This window comes from Chiloscyllium plagiosum, unplaced genomic scaffold (assembly GCF_037043375.1).
Source record: "Chiloscyllium plagiosum isolate Xiang-an unplaced genomic scaffold, Cpla_swu_hap1 HiC_scaffold_5, whole genome shotgun sequence".
Lineage (NCBI taxonomy): Eukaryota > Metazoa > Chordata > Chondrichthyes > Orectolobiformes > Hemiscylliidae > Chiloscyllium > Chiloscyllium plagiosum.
This window is the reverse complement of record NW_028270143.1, coordinates 44,763,607-44,779,464: the sequence shown is the minus strand read 5'-3', so window position 1 is coordinate 44,779,464 and position 15,858 is coordinate 44,763,607. Positions and strand designations below refer to the sequence as shown.

Genomic DNA, 15,858 nt, shown 5'->3' with positions numbered 1-15,858 from the left:
ATACTCCTCAAGAGATTCACTTGATCCCAATTGTCTGTACCTAATATTAGACTTCTTTTTAAACTTATATGAATATCTTCATTCATCCATTGTTCCTTACTCTGATCAGCCTTACCTTTCACAATTAATAGGAACATAATGCCTCTGAGCTCCCATTATCTCACTTTTGAAAGCCTCCTACTTGCTAGTTGTCCCCTTACCTGTGACTCATCTACTCTAATCAATTCTTGGAAGTTCCTTTGTAGATCATCAAAATTTCGCTTACTGTAATTAAGAGCTTTAATTTTTATACAAGGCCTATCCTTTTCCATAACTATTTTAAAACTAATAATGATGATCATCAGTGCCAAAGTGCTCCCCAACTAATATTTCAGTCACTTGCCGTGCCTTATTTTGCAAGAGAAGGTTAAGTATTACTCCTTCTCTCGTAAGTATATCTATGTATTGATACAGAAAATTTTCTGAACAGATCTAACGAATTCCTCACCTGGCCCTTAACACTATGGCAGTCCCAGTTTGTTTGGAAAGTTAAAATCCCCATCACATTATAACTCTATGCTTATAACATATATCTGATATCTCTCTACATATTTGCTCCTCAACTTCCCTTTGACTTTTTAGCTGGTGGAGGCGGTGACCCCAATGGTATAATCCCACTGACATCATCAAACCCTTCTTATTTCCAACTTCCATCCCTATAGCTTCACTGTACAATCCCTCAGAAAAATACTCTCTTAGTGCAGCAGCAAAGTTTTCCTTAGTCAAAAATGCCACAGCCCCCCTCCTCTTTTGCCTCCCTTTCTATCCTTCCTACAGCATCTAAACCCCAGAACACTTCGCTGCCAGTCCTATCCTTCCCTCAGCCATGTATATCCAGTGTTTCCATACATGCCCTGAATTCATCTGCCTTACCTGTAGACCCATAAGACCATAAGGGGGCGGCACAGTGGTTAGCACTGCTGCCTCACAGCGCCAGAGACCCGGGTTCAATTCCCGCCTCAGGCGACTGAGTGTGTGGAGTTTGCACGTTCTCCCCGTGTCTGCGTGGGTTTCCTCCGGGTGCTCCGGTTTCCTCCCACCAGCTAAAGATGTGCAGGGTCAGGTGAATTGGCCATGCTAAATTGCCCGTAGCCTTAGGTAAGGGGTAAATGTAGGGGTATGGGTGGGTTTCGCTTTGGCGGGTCGGTGTGGACTTGTTGAGCCGAAGGGCCTGTTTCCACACTGTAATCTAATCTAATCTAATCTAATCTAATAACACCATAAGACAGAGGAGCAGAAATTTGGCCATTCGGCTATCAAATTTGCTCTGTCATTTCAATCATGGATGATAGGCTTTTCAACCCCATTTTCCAATTTTCTTCCCATAACCTTTGATCCCGTGCCAATCAAGAACTTATCTTTCTCTGTTTTAAATATACTAAATGCTCTGAAATAAATGCAGTGGAATTCATCAGCGTTACCTTGTTCTCTGCCTTGCTCTTGCCTGCCTTTTCTAATTAACTTGATATTTTCAAATTCAGAATTATCCTCATCTGTCTTTCTATTGTCACTACTACTTAGGATCCCCTCCCCTCAACCAGTTTGAAATCGTTAACCTACAGGTTGTGATTGCCTCCTGAAACACAGCATCCAGGTAGCTCTCCCCCTCTCTGATGTGTCATAATGCTCAAAGCTCAGATTCCCAGCTCATAAACTCTGAGCTGGACTTCCTCAAGAAAGCAATATGCTACAGATGTGGTCACTATGAACCACAGTGGGTTCACCAGGTCTCACGTAATGCAGGTACAACACATCTTCTGACCCCACGACTTTAATTTATTTAATTAGCTTTAATTTATATGTTTATGTTTCTGCTGGTCTTTAGTTTTTAATCTGTAAAATATTTTTCCAATTTCTTTTTAATCTGAAAGGAATTTATAATAGGTATTCAAATTAGCAGTTACCAACCAATGAACTTATAGCTTATTATGTGATGTCACTCTTTCTCCACTGCCTCCAGCCTTGGCCTCAATTTTTATTTCCTGCTCAGTCTCACTATCTTCCCTCGTACTCCTCTTTCTCCTTATGCCTCAAATTCCCTCCTCCTTATTTGGATATTAAACAGCAGACATACTCACTTATTAAAGGGACTGATAACCTCTCCCCTTTTTCACCTAACTCCTCGATACAGCAAACTTCAGTTGCACAGTAATGCAACGAAGCAGCACTCCAGCCATTAGGTAGCTTTTTCTTCCAGATGTTTACCGTTTCCAATTTCAATCCACATACCATCAGTTGGATTCAAACTCATAACACCAGTACATTAGCTAGATTTCATAAATTACTAGTCCAGTGACATTACCTCGCTATCACCATGGCAAATGGTGCTAAATGTTGTACAGTTTTCAGCCACATCTGACCTTATGATGGAGGGAAGCTTATTAAAGAAGCAGAGGTACAACAGTTGCAGTAAGATTTCCCTACTCATTTATTGTAACTCTGTTGAAATAAGGACTAAAATTCCATGAGCATTCCTGATTACCTGCGCTAGCTTTATGAGTTTCATGCACAAGTATCCCCCAATCTCTTTGAGTTGCTGCTTTCTGCAGTTTTTCTCTATTTAAATAATATTACGTTCTTTTGTTGTCCCTTCCAAACAATAGTTCACATTTGCCCACATTATATACTATCTACCAACTTCTTGTCCACATAGAGTCACAGAGATGTACAGGATGTAAACAGACCCCTCAGTCCAACTCATCCATGTCAACCAGATATCCTACCTAATCTAGTCCCATTTGCCAACATTTGGCCCATATTCCTCTTATACCCTTCCTATTCATATATCTGTCCAGATACCTCTTAAATATTGTAATTGCCCCAGCATCCACCACTTCCTCTGGCAGCTCATTCCATACATGCAGCATCCTCTGCATGAAAAAGTTGCCCCTTAGGTCCCATTTAAATCTTTCCCCTCTCACCATAAACCTATGCCCTCTAGTTCTGGACTCCCCCACCCCAGGGAAAAGATCTTGTCTATTTATCCTATCCATGCCCTTCATGATTCTATACGGTCACCCTTCAACCTCTGAAGCTCCATGGAAAAAAGCCCCAACCTATTCAACCTCTCCCTATAGCTCAAATCCTCCAAACCTGGCAAAAACCCTGTAAATCTTTTCTGAACCCTTTCAAGTTTCACAACATCCTTCCAATAGGAAGGAGACCAGAATTGCATGCAACATTCCAAAAGTGGCCTAACCAATGTCCTGTACAACTGCAATATGACCTCTAAACTCCCATACTCAGTGTCTGACCAATAAAAGAAAGCATACTGAACACCTTCTTCACTATCCTATCTACCTGCGACTCCATTTCAAGGAGCTATGAACCTGCACTCCAAGGTCTCTTTGTTCAGCAACCTTTCCATTCAGTGTATAAGTCCTGCTCTGATTTGCTTTTCCAAAATTCAGCACCTCGCATTTATCTAAGTTAAGCTCCATCTGCCACTCCTCAGCCCATTGGCCCATCTGATCCCCTCCTTGACTGGTTAGGCATAATTAGAGGACCATCTGCAAAAAAATATGACACATCAGTCTCTATTGAGTAGCACTGGACTCCTTCTGCTCCAACCAAAGATATGTGATATCATCAGAATGGATGGAACTTGATGTAGCATCAATATTAAATCTTTCAGAAGCATGACCTTATCTAATAGTTCAGCCAAAGTGTAAATCACTTTTCTTTCTCTCTGGCGATGCAACAACGCTGGTGTCAAAAACTAAAGGAACCTCACAGTGGTTTGAAGCATTATACTGGTGTACTGTGTTGTTTTATTTCTTTTGTAGTGTACCATCTGAAAATGTACTTTACCCTTAATTTATATAAAATTGTTCATGATGCACTTACTTGCTTTTTAAGAGAACAGCACGTTGTAAAGGTATTGTTGGACCTTCAGTATGAAGGAGGAATCAAACCACACATTGTATAGCCTGTCATCCAGTTGCCCAATGACATAATTTGATGCCTGGGGAGATAATTCTTTATTTCTCAAAAGGTTTTCCTTCTGGAAATGTTGGTTGACATTTTAGCATTTACATCTTCTCACAGTTAGGGAGTCTGCCAGTGACTCAGGAACGCAGAGGTTAGTGGAGCTTTACCATGCAGCCTGTAAAGCCCTGGAAATGCAGTAAGTGCAACCAACCCAAAGGGCCCTCCCATTCTGACTGGTCTCATAGTAACAAATTACATGTAAGCAGTGTGATACCTTGTATATATGGTATCACACACCTGAGAAAGACAGGAGTGAGCAGATACTCAAATCCTGTCGATCCCTAGAAGGATTCAGAGGTGAAGAATTTCAGAGCTTAGGAAACTTTGACAATGTGTGCCCACCTGCCTCCTTTGGGCGGATTTGTTTTGCTCCATGAGACTACAGATGGCAGCAACAACTTGCCAAGGCTGAGCCTCCTGAGGCATCTTTATATGGTCACGTTCAGAAAGCAGATCATCTAGACATATACCCTCAATCAGGGTATTTCCTGAGCTGGAGCTCAGCCTTTAATCTTTTGCCCCTCTGGAGTGGGATGTGACTGAAGACAAAGCTGTTCCCAATGGTGTTGCTGAGACTGATCTTCTTGGTGTTCTGATGAGGAACAAGGTAAAGCTGCACAAACTGCACCCAAGTTGTTGCGAAAGCTGACCATTGGGAATTACAGATCAAAGTCAAAAATATTCAAGGGAGCAGAAATGACATCTCAAGTGTTAGAGGTCAACTCCATACCAACGGAAGCACAGACTCTTAGAATAAGTGCTTTGAGCAAAACCTTTCATTTCGGAAGCAGCCACCGTAGTTTGCTATTTAAAGTTTTCCAATCTGACAATTTTATAGCTCCACCAATTCCCACTCTGCTCTGTCATGGTTGACCCTAACAAGTAACAGATATCCTGGGAATCACATGAACTGGCAGTTAAATCCAGAATTCAGGGTTAAGTCTTCAAACAATTTCCACTTTGTATCCAACAAACACAGTTTTCCTGTCCTACTGGGGTATTTTGTGCTCCTCAACTCACACACTGATTAAGTGCAGAAATCTACAAAATCATGTCAGTATTTCTTCATGCCAGCACTGTTTCTTTCTTTAGCACCTCATACCCACACTCTGCAAATACTCCAACGCAGAGTGCCATTTGATCTGCATGACTGAGCCAACTCTTTCTTTCTGTCGGTTATTTTTCTCTCTCAATGCAATCCTTGTATCTCTTCTATTTCATTTTCTATACCTCATTTGACATTTAATTTAATATTGAAACTGGCACTTCCTGATTTGAACTTTGCTTCTAATTAGCAATTCTCCAACTGATTGTTAAGGAGATACAGTTGTTTGCCCGGTTCACAAAGGGTGGTTCAGCTGTACTATAGAGGACTCTCTTTTTTTGTGACTCTCCAGTTAACAGCAAGTTCCAGTGCAAAATCCCATTGAATGTCTTAAGCCAGTGCAAGTATAATGAAAAACCTGTTCAGGTTTTTTCACCTGACAAAACAAATTCCTTGTCAATATTGTCCTACATCAGTTTATCTACATATTTTCGTGCAAGTATTTTGTGCACATTTTATATGTCAAATTGAAACAATGTCAAATTGGCACTAATGTAAACTCTCACTGATTAATTATAATTGAGTAACTTGATTTCAGATATTGTCATTTTAATAATGTGCATTTTGAAACATTATATGGCTAATTAACATTTTCTTCTTGAGTTCCCTGCCTGGACGTTATCCTGATCCACACACTAGTCGCCTGAGCTAACCTTCCCCCTCTCATACACATGTACCTCTACTTAAAATCTGTGATTTGTTAAACAAGATCTATATAGAGCAGAGTTCTCTACTCTCTCTAAACAAATACATCCTTAATCTGCACTTTGACCAAAATAGTACTCTGCTTTTTTGTGAATGGTCTACCATACATATTCCTGCTATTGGTCCTCTGAACTCAGCCCCATTGCGAGCACTATAAAACTTCCATGTATGCTTTTATCATTTTCAAGCTAATACATAACTAGAAAGATATCCTACTTATTGACCTGTTGGAATCCAGTAAACCTAAACTTTCATGCAAAACTCCTTGGTGCACTACTAATTATACTTCCATGGAAGTCATTGAAGAAGCAAAGTTTACATTAGTGACAAAGTACATTCATGCTATTTCGATTTAGCAATTGAAGTAAATGCATCAATACTTGGAGCAAAATATAAATTGAGGTAAGACTATATTGATCAGTACTTTTCTCTCCATGGTTAAAGAATAACATTGATCATTCATCACAGTCACACACAACTTCCTGATCCACAATCACTCCTCCTTTGATTAATCTTTACTGCCCCCAATGCATTAATATCAAAACTTTTGATCTCCCCTACTGGTACCCACTATTCACCAACTAATTCCTGCCTCTTTCTTTCTACAATTCCTTCAAATTTACATACCAGCATGTGCCATCTCTTCTTTTATCACTGCCTTTCTTTGCATTTGCCCGTGTCCAGAGAACTTCAACTACCTTAGCCTCAACATCCTAAATGTCTATGCAAGCCTAAATGTTCTTGCTACCACTCAGCCGATTCTTTAGACTGTATCCAGTCAACTTCCCTAACTCTTCTTCCTCTGCGCTTTGGAGTCCATTTATATTCCATTAAATACTTAGGACATGAAGAATATAACATTAATCCAAGTTGTCATCGTGCTTAAAATGTAGAAAATGCCACAAAACTAAGAAATAAGAAAAGTTGTTTTCATAAGTTATGTGAAGTACAAGAAAATTAGCAACGATTGCTATCTTCTCCAAACATTTTACCAGTTAAAGACAATATGGAATGGAATATTAGACCAATATAGAGCAGATAATTGCAGGTTTTAATCATGGGCTATGTTGAGTTTGTCAGGGCAACAGATAGGTTTCCACAATTGACCTTAGTATTCCAGGTTAGATATGAGAAATGAAATACAAGTTATGATTCCTACTCAAAATAGTTATCTAGTGATCCCCATGAACATTGTCCAAGAGGCAGATTAAATTCTATTATGGTGTCCTTATGGTCAAATAAACTGCCAAAAATTACAGTCAGTATTCACGCTCGAAATGTGTGATGTGCATTAATGTACTTCAAAAACCTGCTTTGAGGCAAATCACTTTTATGAATCCCTCTGGGCCATTTCAATATATCTATTCAAGACTTCTTTCTTGCATTTGAAGCAAATGACATTATCCATTTTGTTTCCCATTTTAAAATCTTAGCATATTGCTGAATGTTGACTATTGAAGCATTAAAATATTTGGCGTAAGCTCATAATAATGTCTGGATATTATACAGTTGAATACACTATTCTTTTACACATTTAAATTGCTATCATTTTAGTTCCCATAAGAAAAAGAAAAAGTTGGCTCAATTCCTTCAGTCGCACTATCATATCAAACAGAAATATATTATATATAACAAGATTTTGGCAAGACAATCTGTCTTCATCCTATAAATACATTTTCTGCAAAATAATATTACTATTGTTGCAAATTTTCCCCCATTCCTGACATCTCCCACCCCCTCCCCCACCAGAGGATGAAAATTCTACTTATTTGTCTGTAGCCTGATTGTGTGCAATTTAAATTACTTTCAGAAAATTTATTTTGTGCTTTATTTTGAAGAGTAAAACTGTTAAAAACTCTATATCTTTCGCAGGCAATAATTTGTAGAAATCTCCCAGGATTTCACTTCTGGAACTGGTAATCAAAATCACTTAAATTAATTTGTTGATTCTTGATTATTTCCTACCATGAGATAACTGCTCCCATTGAACTCTTCTGAACTTAAAGTAGATCTTAGGAGCAAATGATCTCCAATGCAGATTGATGCCAACAGCGTGAGCTCGATTAACACACTGGCTGAGGTTACTATGAAGGGATCTCCTTCTCAGTTCCTGCTCCGCCCCCCCCCCACCCCCACCAACCTTACCTGAGGTGTGGTGCCCCTCAGGTTAAACACTTGTCAGTCATCTCTCTCCAATGAGCGAGCAGCCATATACGTGTAGCCTGATAAGACTTTACCCTAAGACAGTACAAGAAACTTTTCCTCTCAGAACATTTGTTGATGCAGCAGCTGTATGTTATGGATAGATTAGCATTACAGTTAAAATTGTATCATACTTGCAATGCAAAAGGTTCTGAAAAGTTGCAGACTGACATCTTCTCTGCCAGTGCTCCCCAACATTGACTCCACCTCATTTTTTGAGGCCAGTGCAAAGGTCTGCTAGGCCTGCTAGGCCTGCCTGCTGCAATGGTAAATTTACCTGCACCTTCCTGCTTGGAAAATCTGGCTTCAGCCAACCTCCCATTGGAACCTTGGCAGGAGCCCATCAGAAAGATTATACAAATTTAGCCTGAAGGTCTTTGCAAATGTGATCAAGTAAACTGTTAGCACCTTTCCAGGAAATTCTGTGAAAACTTCATTCATTTGCTAAAGGCTGTAAATCATATAAATGTCACCTAGAAGTCACATGTTCAAAGATAATGCTGGCATTATCACCCACCGTAAAGACCAAGATACATAAATAGAAAACAGGACTGATCACCAGTGCTTCACTGGATGCTCACTGATGATGCTACCTAGCATCTTGACGCAATGTCTGAGAACAAATCTACCAGCTCACTGAGCAAACTTACAACCCTTAAAAACATAATACTGGTGTGATTAATAAGCAGCTGTACCACTTTGGGCTAACCAAGATGAGTAGTTTCATAGTTGGAGCCTGAGGCCATCACTGTGTGTTTGGGCTCCATTTACAAGACTGTCCCTCCTGAGTAGCAGCTCCTCTAGTGAGAATGGTTCCATTTTATTTCATGGCAAATGCTGAGAAACAGCCCACCACTTGGGCAGCACTTTTAAAAGCTGATTACTGTGAAATAAAGATTGGATAACCTGTACATATACCGGTGTCACTTCTCATGAATGTGACATCAACAGTACATCCTGAAGTCTATTGTGACCAGCTGACACCATCAGCCCTGGCTGCGTGTGCACCATTTTGGCGTAATGAATAATCATACCATTGACAAAAACTATTTTTTTCTGCTGATCTGGTTGATACAACAGCCATTTCCATTGAAATGAAAATCTAAATCAGTGCTTAGAGATTGTCTAGTGGTATGAAGTCCTATTTGAAATCAATTTGAAGAGTTCCACCCAAGCCCAAGTGAAGATAACCTCAAAAAAACTGCACATTGATTGACTCAAATTTCTAGTAGATGAACACTCACATCCAAGATTCAAAACAAATACACAGCAAAGGTGATTGATTTACATCATATTATTTGTATTACACTGCAGGAGCCATTAAGAGAAGAGAACACTTGGTACACAGCTTGATTCTAATTTATTCTCGCTGAAATTTATCAACAGACTGAGTAATTGTGGCGTGATGTATGGTGTATGATTTCTAAATATTTTAGAATCATTTAATATAAAGTTTAAATTTTGAATGAGTGGCATGTGGATTTGGGTCTGAGTGCATGAGAGGGTTCAATAATTAACTTGTCAGCCTTCCTGAAGCCATTATTTAACAGTACAAAGAGAGGGCTCCAGGAGGCGTAATGGGAATTTCTTTGTAATTTGAGAGCTATTCAATTACACAGAAAAACATTTGAAAATGATAGTTTGCTTTTGGTTTAGAAGAATCGGGATTTTTTTGCTTGGGAGAAAACCCATAGATTGGAAACCAGTTGTTTTTTGTTCAAAAATGTCCTGTTCAAAGTTAGATATGAGAACAATTTCTCCTGGAGAAAGGAGTTAGTACAGAACAGTCAGGAAATAGGTTACCTCAGTGTAAGTGTTTAATTTTAAACATTCTAAACCAGAAGTATACTTTCAGAACCCTGAAAGGGTCATTTGAAGCTGAGAATATCTAAACTCAGTTGTCTGAATAATCAGGGAAAAGGCTATCAAACCTTATCAATGTCAGGAACTGAAAGAAACAGGTAAGTAAATTCCATAGATGAGATAGGAACTTTCTCTGGTACTTGATGACTAACAAATGATGGTGTTGGTATAGAAGGGATTGTGGTTTTGCTGTTGCAGCATCAAGGGACACGGAATAATTTGGCAAAGTCTAAGTTCAAGCATTAAAAAGAGCTTGAATAGTTTGAAGATTCACAAGAATTGCAGAAATCTAACTACCTGAAAGAGACTGCTGGCCTAAGAGCTGAACTATTATTCATGCAATATAATTAAACCTAGGAGACTAAATTGAAAATCTTACAGCAGAATTTCAGAATTTCCCTGCAGAGACAGCCAAAGCTCTCAGGCAATTGACATAAAGAGATACATTGATTGAAAAAAAGGTTTGGATCTCCAAAATTATTAGCTGAGCAAAATTTCCAACTGTAATGATGACCTTATGATCAAAAAGCTGTCTTGAGAGAAAGAACAAAATCTTGCTTAGAAGTCGCAGACAGCTATCAAGGAGAAGCAAGCCCTTGTTACCTATTGAGATCATCCTCATATAAAGGATGATCTTTTGGTAAAAGTCTTAGACTTACATGAGGGAAGTAATTCAAATTGAAGATCTAAGTGTTATGTAAGTACTCCTCATAGATCTTGGTCTTAAAATTTGTTTCCTTACCATCAATGATGCACTTCTACTCTCTGTTGGAGCTCCAGAAATTTTCTTGTCGACATTAATATTGCCATCACTTCAGTCCTGCATTGACTCTCCCAGATTTTAGGAAGGGAGCTCATGCATCCCATACATCGTCAAAGAGAACTGAGCTGATGGCGATTGATGAATGTGATTTGTGGGGGGATATCAAGTAAAGGCTAATTACACATTTACTCTCAGAATAGCTCCTAAGATGTGCAAATGGTGTTTTGTCACCGACATAACAAATCACATGGACTTCAGCCTGAGACCTTAAGGTTCTACCAGGATCTCTTCTCTCACCTTGTGAATAGTTGTGTTAAATAAATCGCTATTTACTCCTAAATGTAAACCCACATTAAAGCTAGGCTCACCCATGAGAAAGGATATATAATATACTACAAAAAGAGTATGCTTTGCTATAGTTGGAGTTTTCTTGCTGATGAGGACCAAAAATCCACAAAAACTGATCACTCAGTTTATATGTATGCTTATTACTTCCAACATTTCTGGTGCATCACTCACTGTGACACTTTTTACAATTAATTTTAGATGGTGTTGTTACAGTGATTTTGAATCTGTCTTCAAGGAACAAGACAGATAGATTTTATGAGTCTTATTTAATGTCTTATAAATATCAATTATGAGCCACATAAAACTCTAGGTCTCAGGTGTGAGGTTTTACATCAATGACGAAGGGAAAGAATAGGTAGTCTGCTTTCAGCTCAAAAGTAAAGTAGATGCATGACTGCCTTCAGGCTGTTTTTCCATACTTCTATTAAAATTGAATGTTAAAAATGTACCATGTTTCAGAGAACATTTGTCAACCTGCAGAATTTATTCCTGAGTCTAGAAAGTTTGCTAAGTTCACAAATGTTTTCAGGAAATGTCACAAGGCAAATGTTGAGAAATGATGAATCGATTGTCTCTAAGTTACCATATTCAAATCATGTCCTTTTTTTGCCCACAGACCTACAACAAGTTTCTCATTTTCCAGAGAAAAAGCTACAAAACAAAAAAGAGAAAACTACAAGCCAATGTTGCCAGGTTTACCAATAAGCAGCTCACAAGACAGTGAAAAGTGCAACAGAGGAACACTAGGTAAATAAAAACAATGGAGAATCATTTCTTTTAATTTACATTACAAGAAATTGAAATAAAGGTTACTAACTGCTCTTCTAAGAGCTCACTTTGAGGAATATGACCAATTTTGTATAATTGGACCCATAGTTACATTGCAGAATTTTTTGAAAACAACCTGTTCAAATGTGTTATGGCACACCTCTGGAGCATTAGATCTCAAACTCAGGGCTACTGGCCCAAAGGGAAGGAAACAACTTCTGCAACATAACATCTTCAAGAACTTACCTCTTAGGTGTTTTTAATCAATTTTTCAATGGACCTGATATTTTTTCCAACAAAGGTCACAGAACAAGTGTTCACGCTTTTTGTAGAGTCTTCTTTCACTGTTTCGCTATCAATTTTATTCAGTTTGAAATCTTAATTCATAGTATTTTCCAAGTCAATTTAAAAACATTTTAAAATGGTTTCATGAAAAGCTCTCTATTGATTCAATACGAGCCCTTTGTACTCTCCAAGCAGAGCAAGTTCATACTTTTTAATTTTTGTTAGTAGAGAGAAAATTAATTACTATATAAAGAAATATACTCAGACAGCAAACCCCAAAGACAATGGGCATTTCCTACCTTTGGACCTTGGATTCCCTCAGTGCCCTGCTCGCCAATCAGTCCAGGCGGTCCCTATTGAAAAAGGACAAATAAAATGTAATTTCAGTCGTTTTCTTAATTCAAAGCAATAGTAAGGTAAATTTGTTTTTCTGTTGATCCAGAATTTGATAAATGCTCTAATCTAAATATTTAAAAGTATTTGATTGTTATTATTACCATCATCCTTCTATCTATGTGAGATGATGATTATGCAACAAATGCATTGGTGACAGAATAGTTCCACAGGATGGAATTTTCCTGTTGGCTGAAGAGACCAATTTATGAGAAGTAGGTTATGCCACAAGTGTCACACGTGTGGTGTTATCAGGCGTTGTTATCTGTTGTTATTTTTGGCATTAGCATCTAATGGTATGCTGCTTTAGCCACTGATTGCCATAGTGACATTAATCAGTCCATAGATAATGTTACCATTTCACCTGGTGGTTAGCTAATGTCTTCTTCTTGAGAAATCAATACTTGTGGCATTCAACTCATGAGTTCAAGTATCCTTGTAGTGGAGCTTTTTGCATCATGCTGGTCTTCTGACAACTTCTATCTTCCCTACAGAATATCTTTGGGAATGTGTTCATCTTCCACCTTACAAACAATGAAGTTACCTATTTGATAACAGCTAACACACTAACAATCATACTGATGTTTTCATCCTTCCATCTGATGCTGAAACAGAGCCAGAGATCAAAGATGAAGGGTGTTGAGTTTTCTTTCTTGTTTGATATCTGTCAACCTTTCTTCAAAGCCATGCAATAAATGATGAGCACACAGGCCTCACCTCAGTTTTAAGGCCTAAGCTTGCACAACACACAGTTTGGGAGTTGGGTACAGATAGTAGCTGCTTAACCTTTGCATGTAATGAAGTTCTGTCTCAAGAATAAGGTTGTCACTGTGGAAGTAAGATAGCAGATTTTGCTACTGTGTCCAATGGACTGTTATTTAGTGTGATCAAGCATGAAGGTGTGCTTAATTATGATTCATTTTTAAGATTCAAGAACATTAATTTTTAAAATTATTTTATCATGGCAATATAAGTGATCACTCAATACCATTGGTACAAATTTTGCATAGGTAAAGATAACGTTTCTATAGCTCCAGAGGGCCACTCCCTCATTAGAGAGACAGATGACTGGTGATGGATTTAAGCTGAGGATCACCACGCATCAGGTGAGGCTGAGAAGGAGAATCCTTCAAGATAACCTCAGCTGGTGCAGGAATTGAACTCATGCAGTTGCCATCATTCTGCTTCACAAACCAGCTATCCAGCCAACTGGGACAAAGAACCCCAGTGTCAGCTTGGCCGAGGTGCAGGTCATAAACATGTTCCACATCATAGGACTTGGTGGTCTGGGGCAGCCTGCAGAAATACATGAATATATATGCACAGATTCACTTCCTGCAGAACTGGAAGCAGCAACTCCAACTATTGTGCATATCCCTTTTATGAAGGGCAGGAAATTTTAAGTGGTCTTTAAGTGATTCATGATACTGGCACCTTTCAGGTGTATCCATACATTCACGACCCTGCTCAGCCTGTGATGTACACTGAAATATTAAATAACGCAGCACCATGAATGTTGTGAGCAGTTTGCATCACTATCAACAAGTATGCATCATGATCCCACAGCCTTTTTTTTTACCCAAATAAGTTTTCCTCTGAACATCCCCTAGAACTTTCAATCTCTGGCTTTTAGAGTCATAGAGTCATAGAGATGTACAGCATGGAAACAGACCCTTCGGTCCAACCCGTCCATGCCGACCAGATATCCCAACCCAATCTAGTCCCACCTGCCAGCACCTGGCCCATTTCCCTCCAAACCCTTCCTATTCATATTGCCATCCAAATGCCTCTTAAATGTTGCAATTGTACCAGCCTCCACCACATCCTCTGGCAGCTCATTTCATACACCTACCACCCCCTTAGGTCTCTTTTATATCTTTCCCCTCTCACCCTAAATCTATGCCCTCTGGTTCTGGACTCCACGACCCCAGGGAAAAGACTTTGTCTATTAATCCTATCCATGTCCCTCATAATTTTGTAAACCTCTATAAGGTCTCCCCTCAGCCTCCAACGCTCCAGGGAAAACAGCCCCAGCTTGTTCAGCCTCTCCCTATAACTCACATCCTCCAACCCTGGCAACATCCTTGTAAATCTTTTCTGAACCCTCTCAAGTTTCACAACATCTTTCCGATAGGAAGGAGACCAGAATTGCATGCAATATTCCAACAGTTGCCTAACCAATGTCCTGTACAGCCACAACATGACCTCCCAACTCCTGTACTCAATACTCTGACCAATAAAGGAAAGCATACCAAACGCCTTCTTCACTATCCTATCTACCTGCGACTCCACTTTCAAGAAGCTATGAACCTGTACTCCAAGGTCTCTTTGTTCAGCAACACTCCCTAGGACCTTACCATTAAGTGTATAAGTCCTGCTAAGATTTGCTTTCCCAAAATGCAGCTAAGATTTGCTTTCCCAAAATCCCTAACCCTCTTCACTGTCCACCTCCAATTTTGGTGTCATCTGCAAACTTACTAACTGTACCTCTTATGCTCGCATCCAAATCATTTATGTAAATGACAAAAAATAGAGGGCCCAGCACCAATCCTTGTGGCACTCCACTGGTCACAGGCCTCCAGTCTGAAAAACAACCCTCCACCACCACCCTCTGTCTTCTACCTTTGAGCCAGTTCTGTATCCAAATGGCTAGTTCTCCCTGTATTCCATGAGATCTAACCTTGCTAATCAGTCTCCCATGGGGAACCTTGTTGAACAGCTTACTGAAGTCCATATAGATCACATCCAATGCTCTGCCCTCATCAATCTTCTTTGTTACTTCTTTAAAAAACTCAATCAAGTTTGTGAGACATCATTTCCCACGCACAAAGCCATGTTGACTATCCCGAATCAGTTCTTGCCTTTCCAAATACATGCACATCCTGTCCCTCAGGATTCCCTCCAAAAACTTGCCCACCACCGATGTCAGGCTCACTGGTCTATAGTTCCCTGACTTGTCTTTACCGTCCTTTTTAAACAATGGCACCATATTTGCCAACCTCCAGTCTTCTGGCACCTCACCTGTGACTATCGATGATACAAATATCTCAGTAAGAGGCCCAGCAATCACTTCTCTAGCTTCCCACAGAGTTCTCGGGTACACCTGGTCAGGTCCTGGGGATTTATCCACCTTTAACCATTTCAAGACATCCAGCACTTCCTCTTCTGTAATCTGGGCATCTTGCAAGATGTCACCATCTATTTCCCGACAGTCTATATCTTCCATATCCTTTTCCACAGTAAATACCGATGCAAAATATTCATTTAGTATCACCCCCATTTTCTGTGGCTCCACACAAAGGCCATCTTGCTGATCTTTGAAGGGCCCTATTCTCTCCCTAGTTACCCTTTTGTCCTTAATGTATTTGTAAAAATCCTTTGCATTCTCCTTAATTCT

At 39.3% G+C, this 15,858-nt stretch overlaps 1 protein-coding gene across 1 annotated transcript in view; it reads right to left on the bottom strand.

The window, feature by feature from the left end:
• Positions 1 to 15,858, bottom strand: part of LOC122550244 (uncharacterized) — a 265,713-nt gene that overhangs the window by 210,537 nt on the left and 39,318 nt on the right. Inside the window, exon 10 of the mRNA XM_087987130.1 lies at positions 12,368 to 12,421. Coding sequence (XP_087843256.1) covers positions 12,368 to 12,421 — 54 coding nt within the window. The remainder of the gene's footprint in view (positions 1 to 12,367; positions 12,422 to 15,858) is intronic.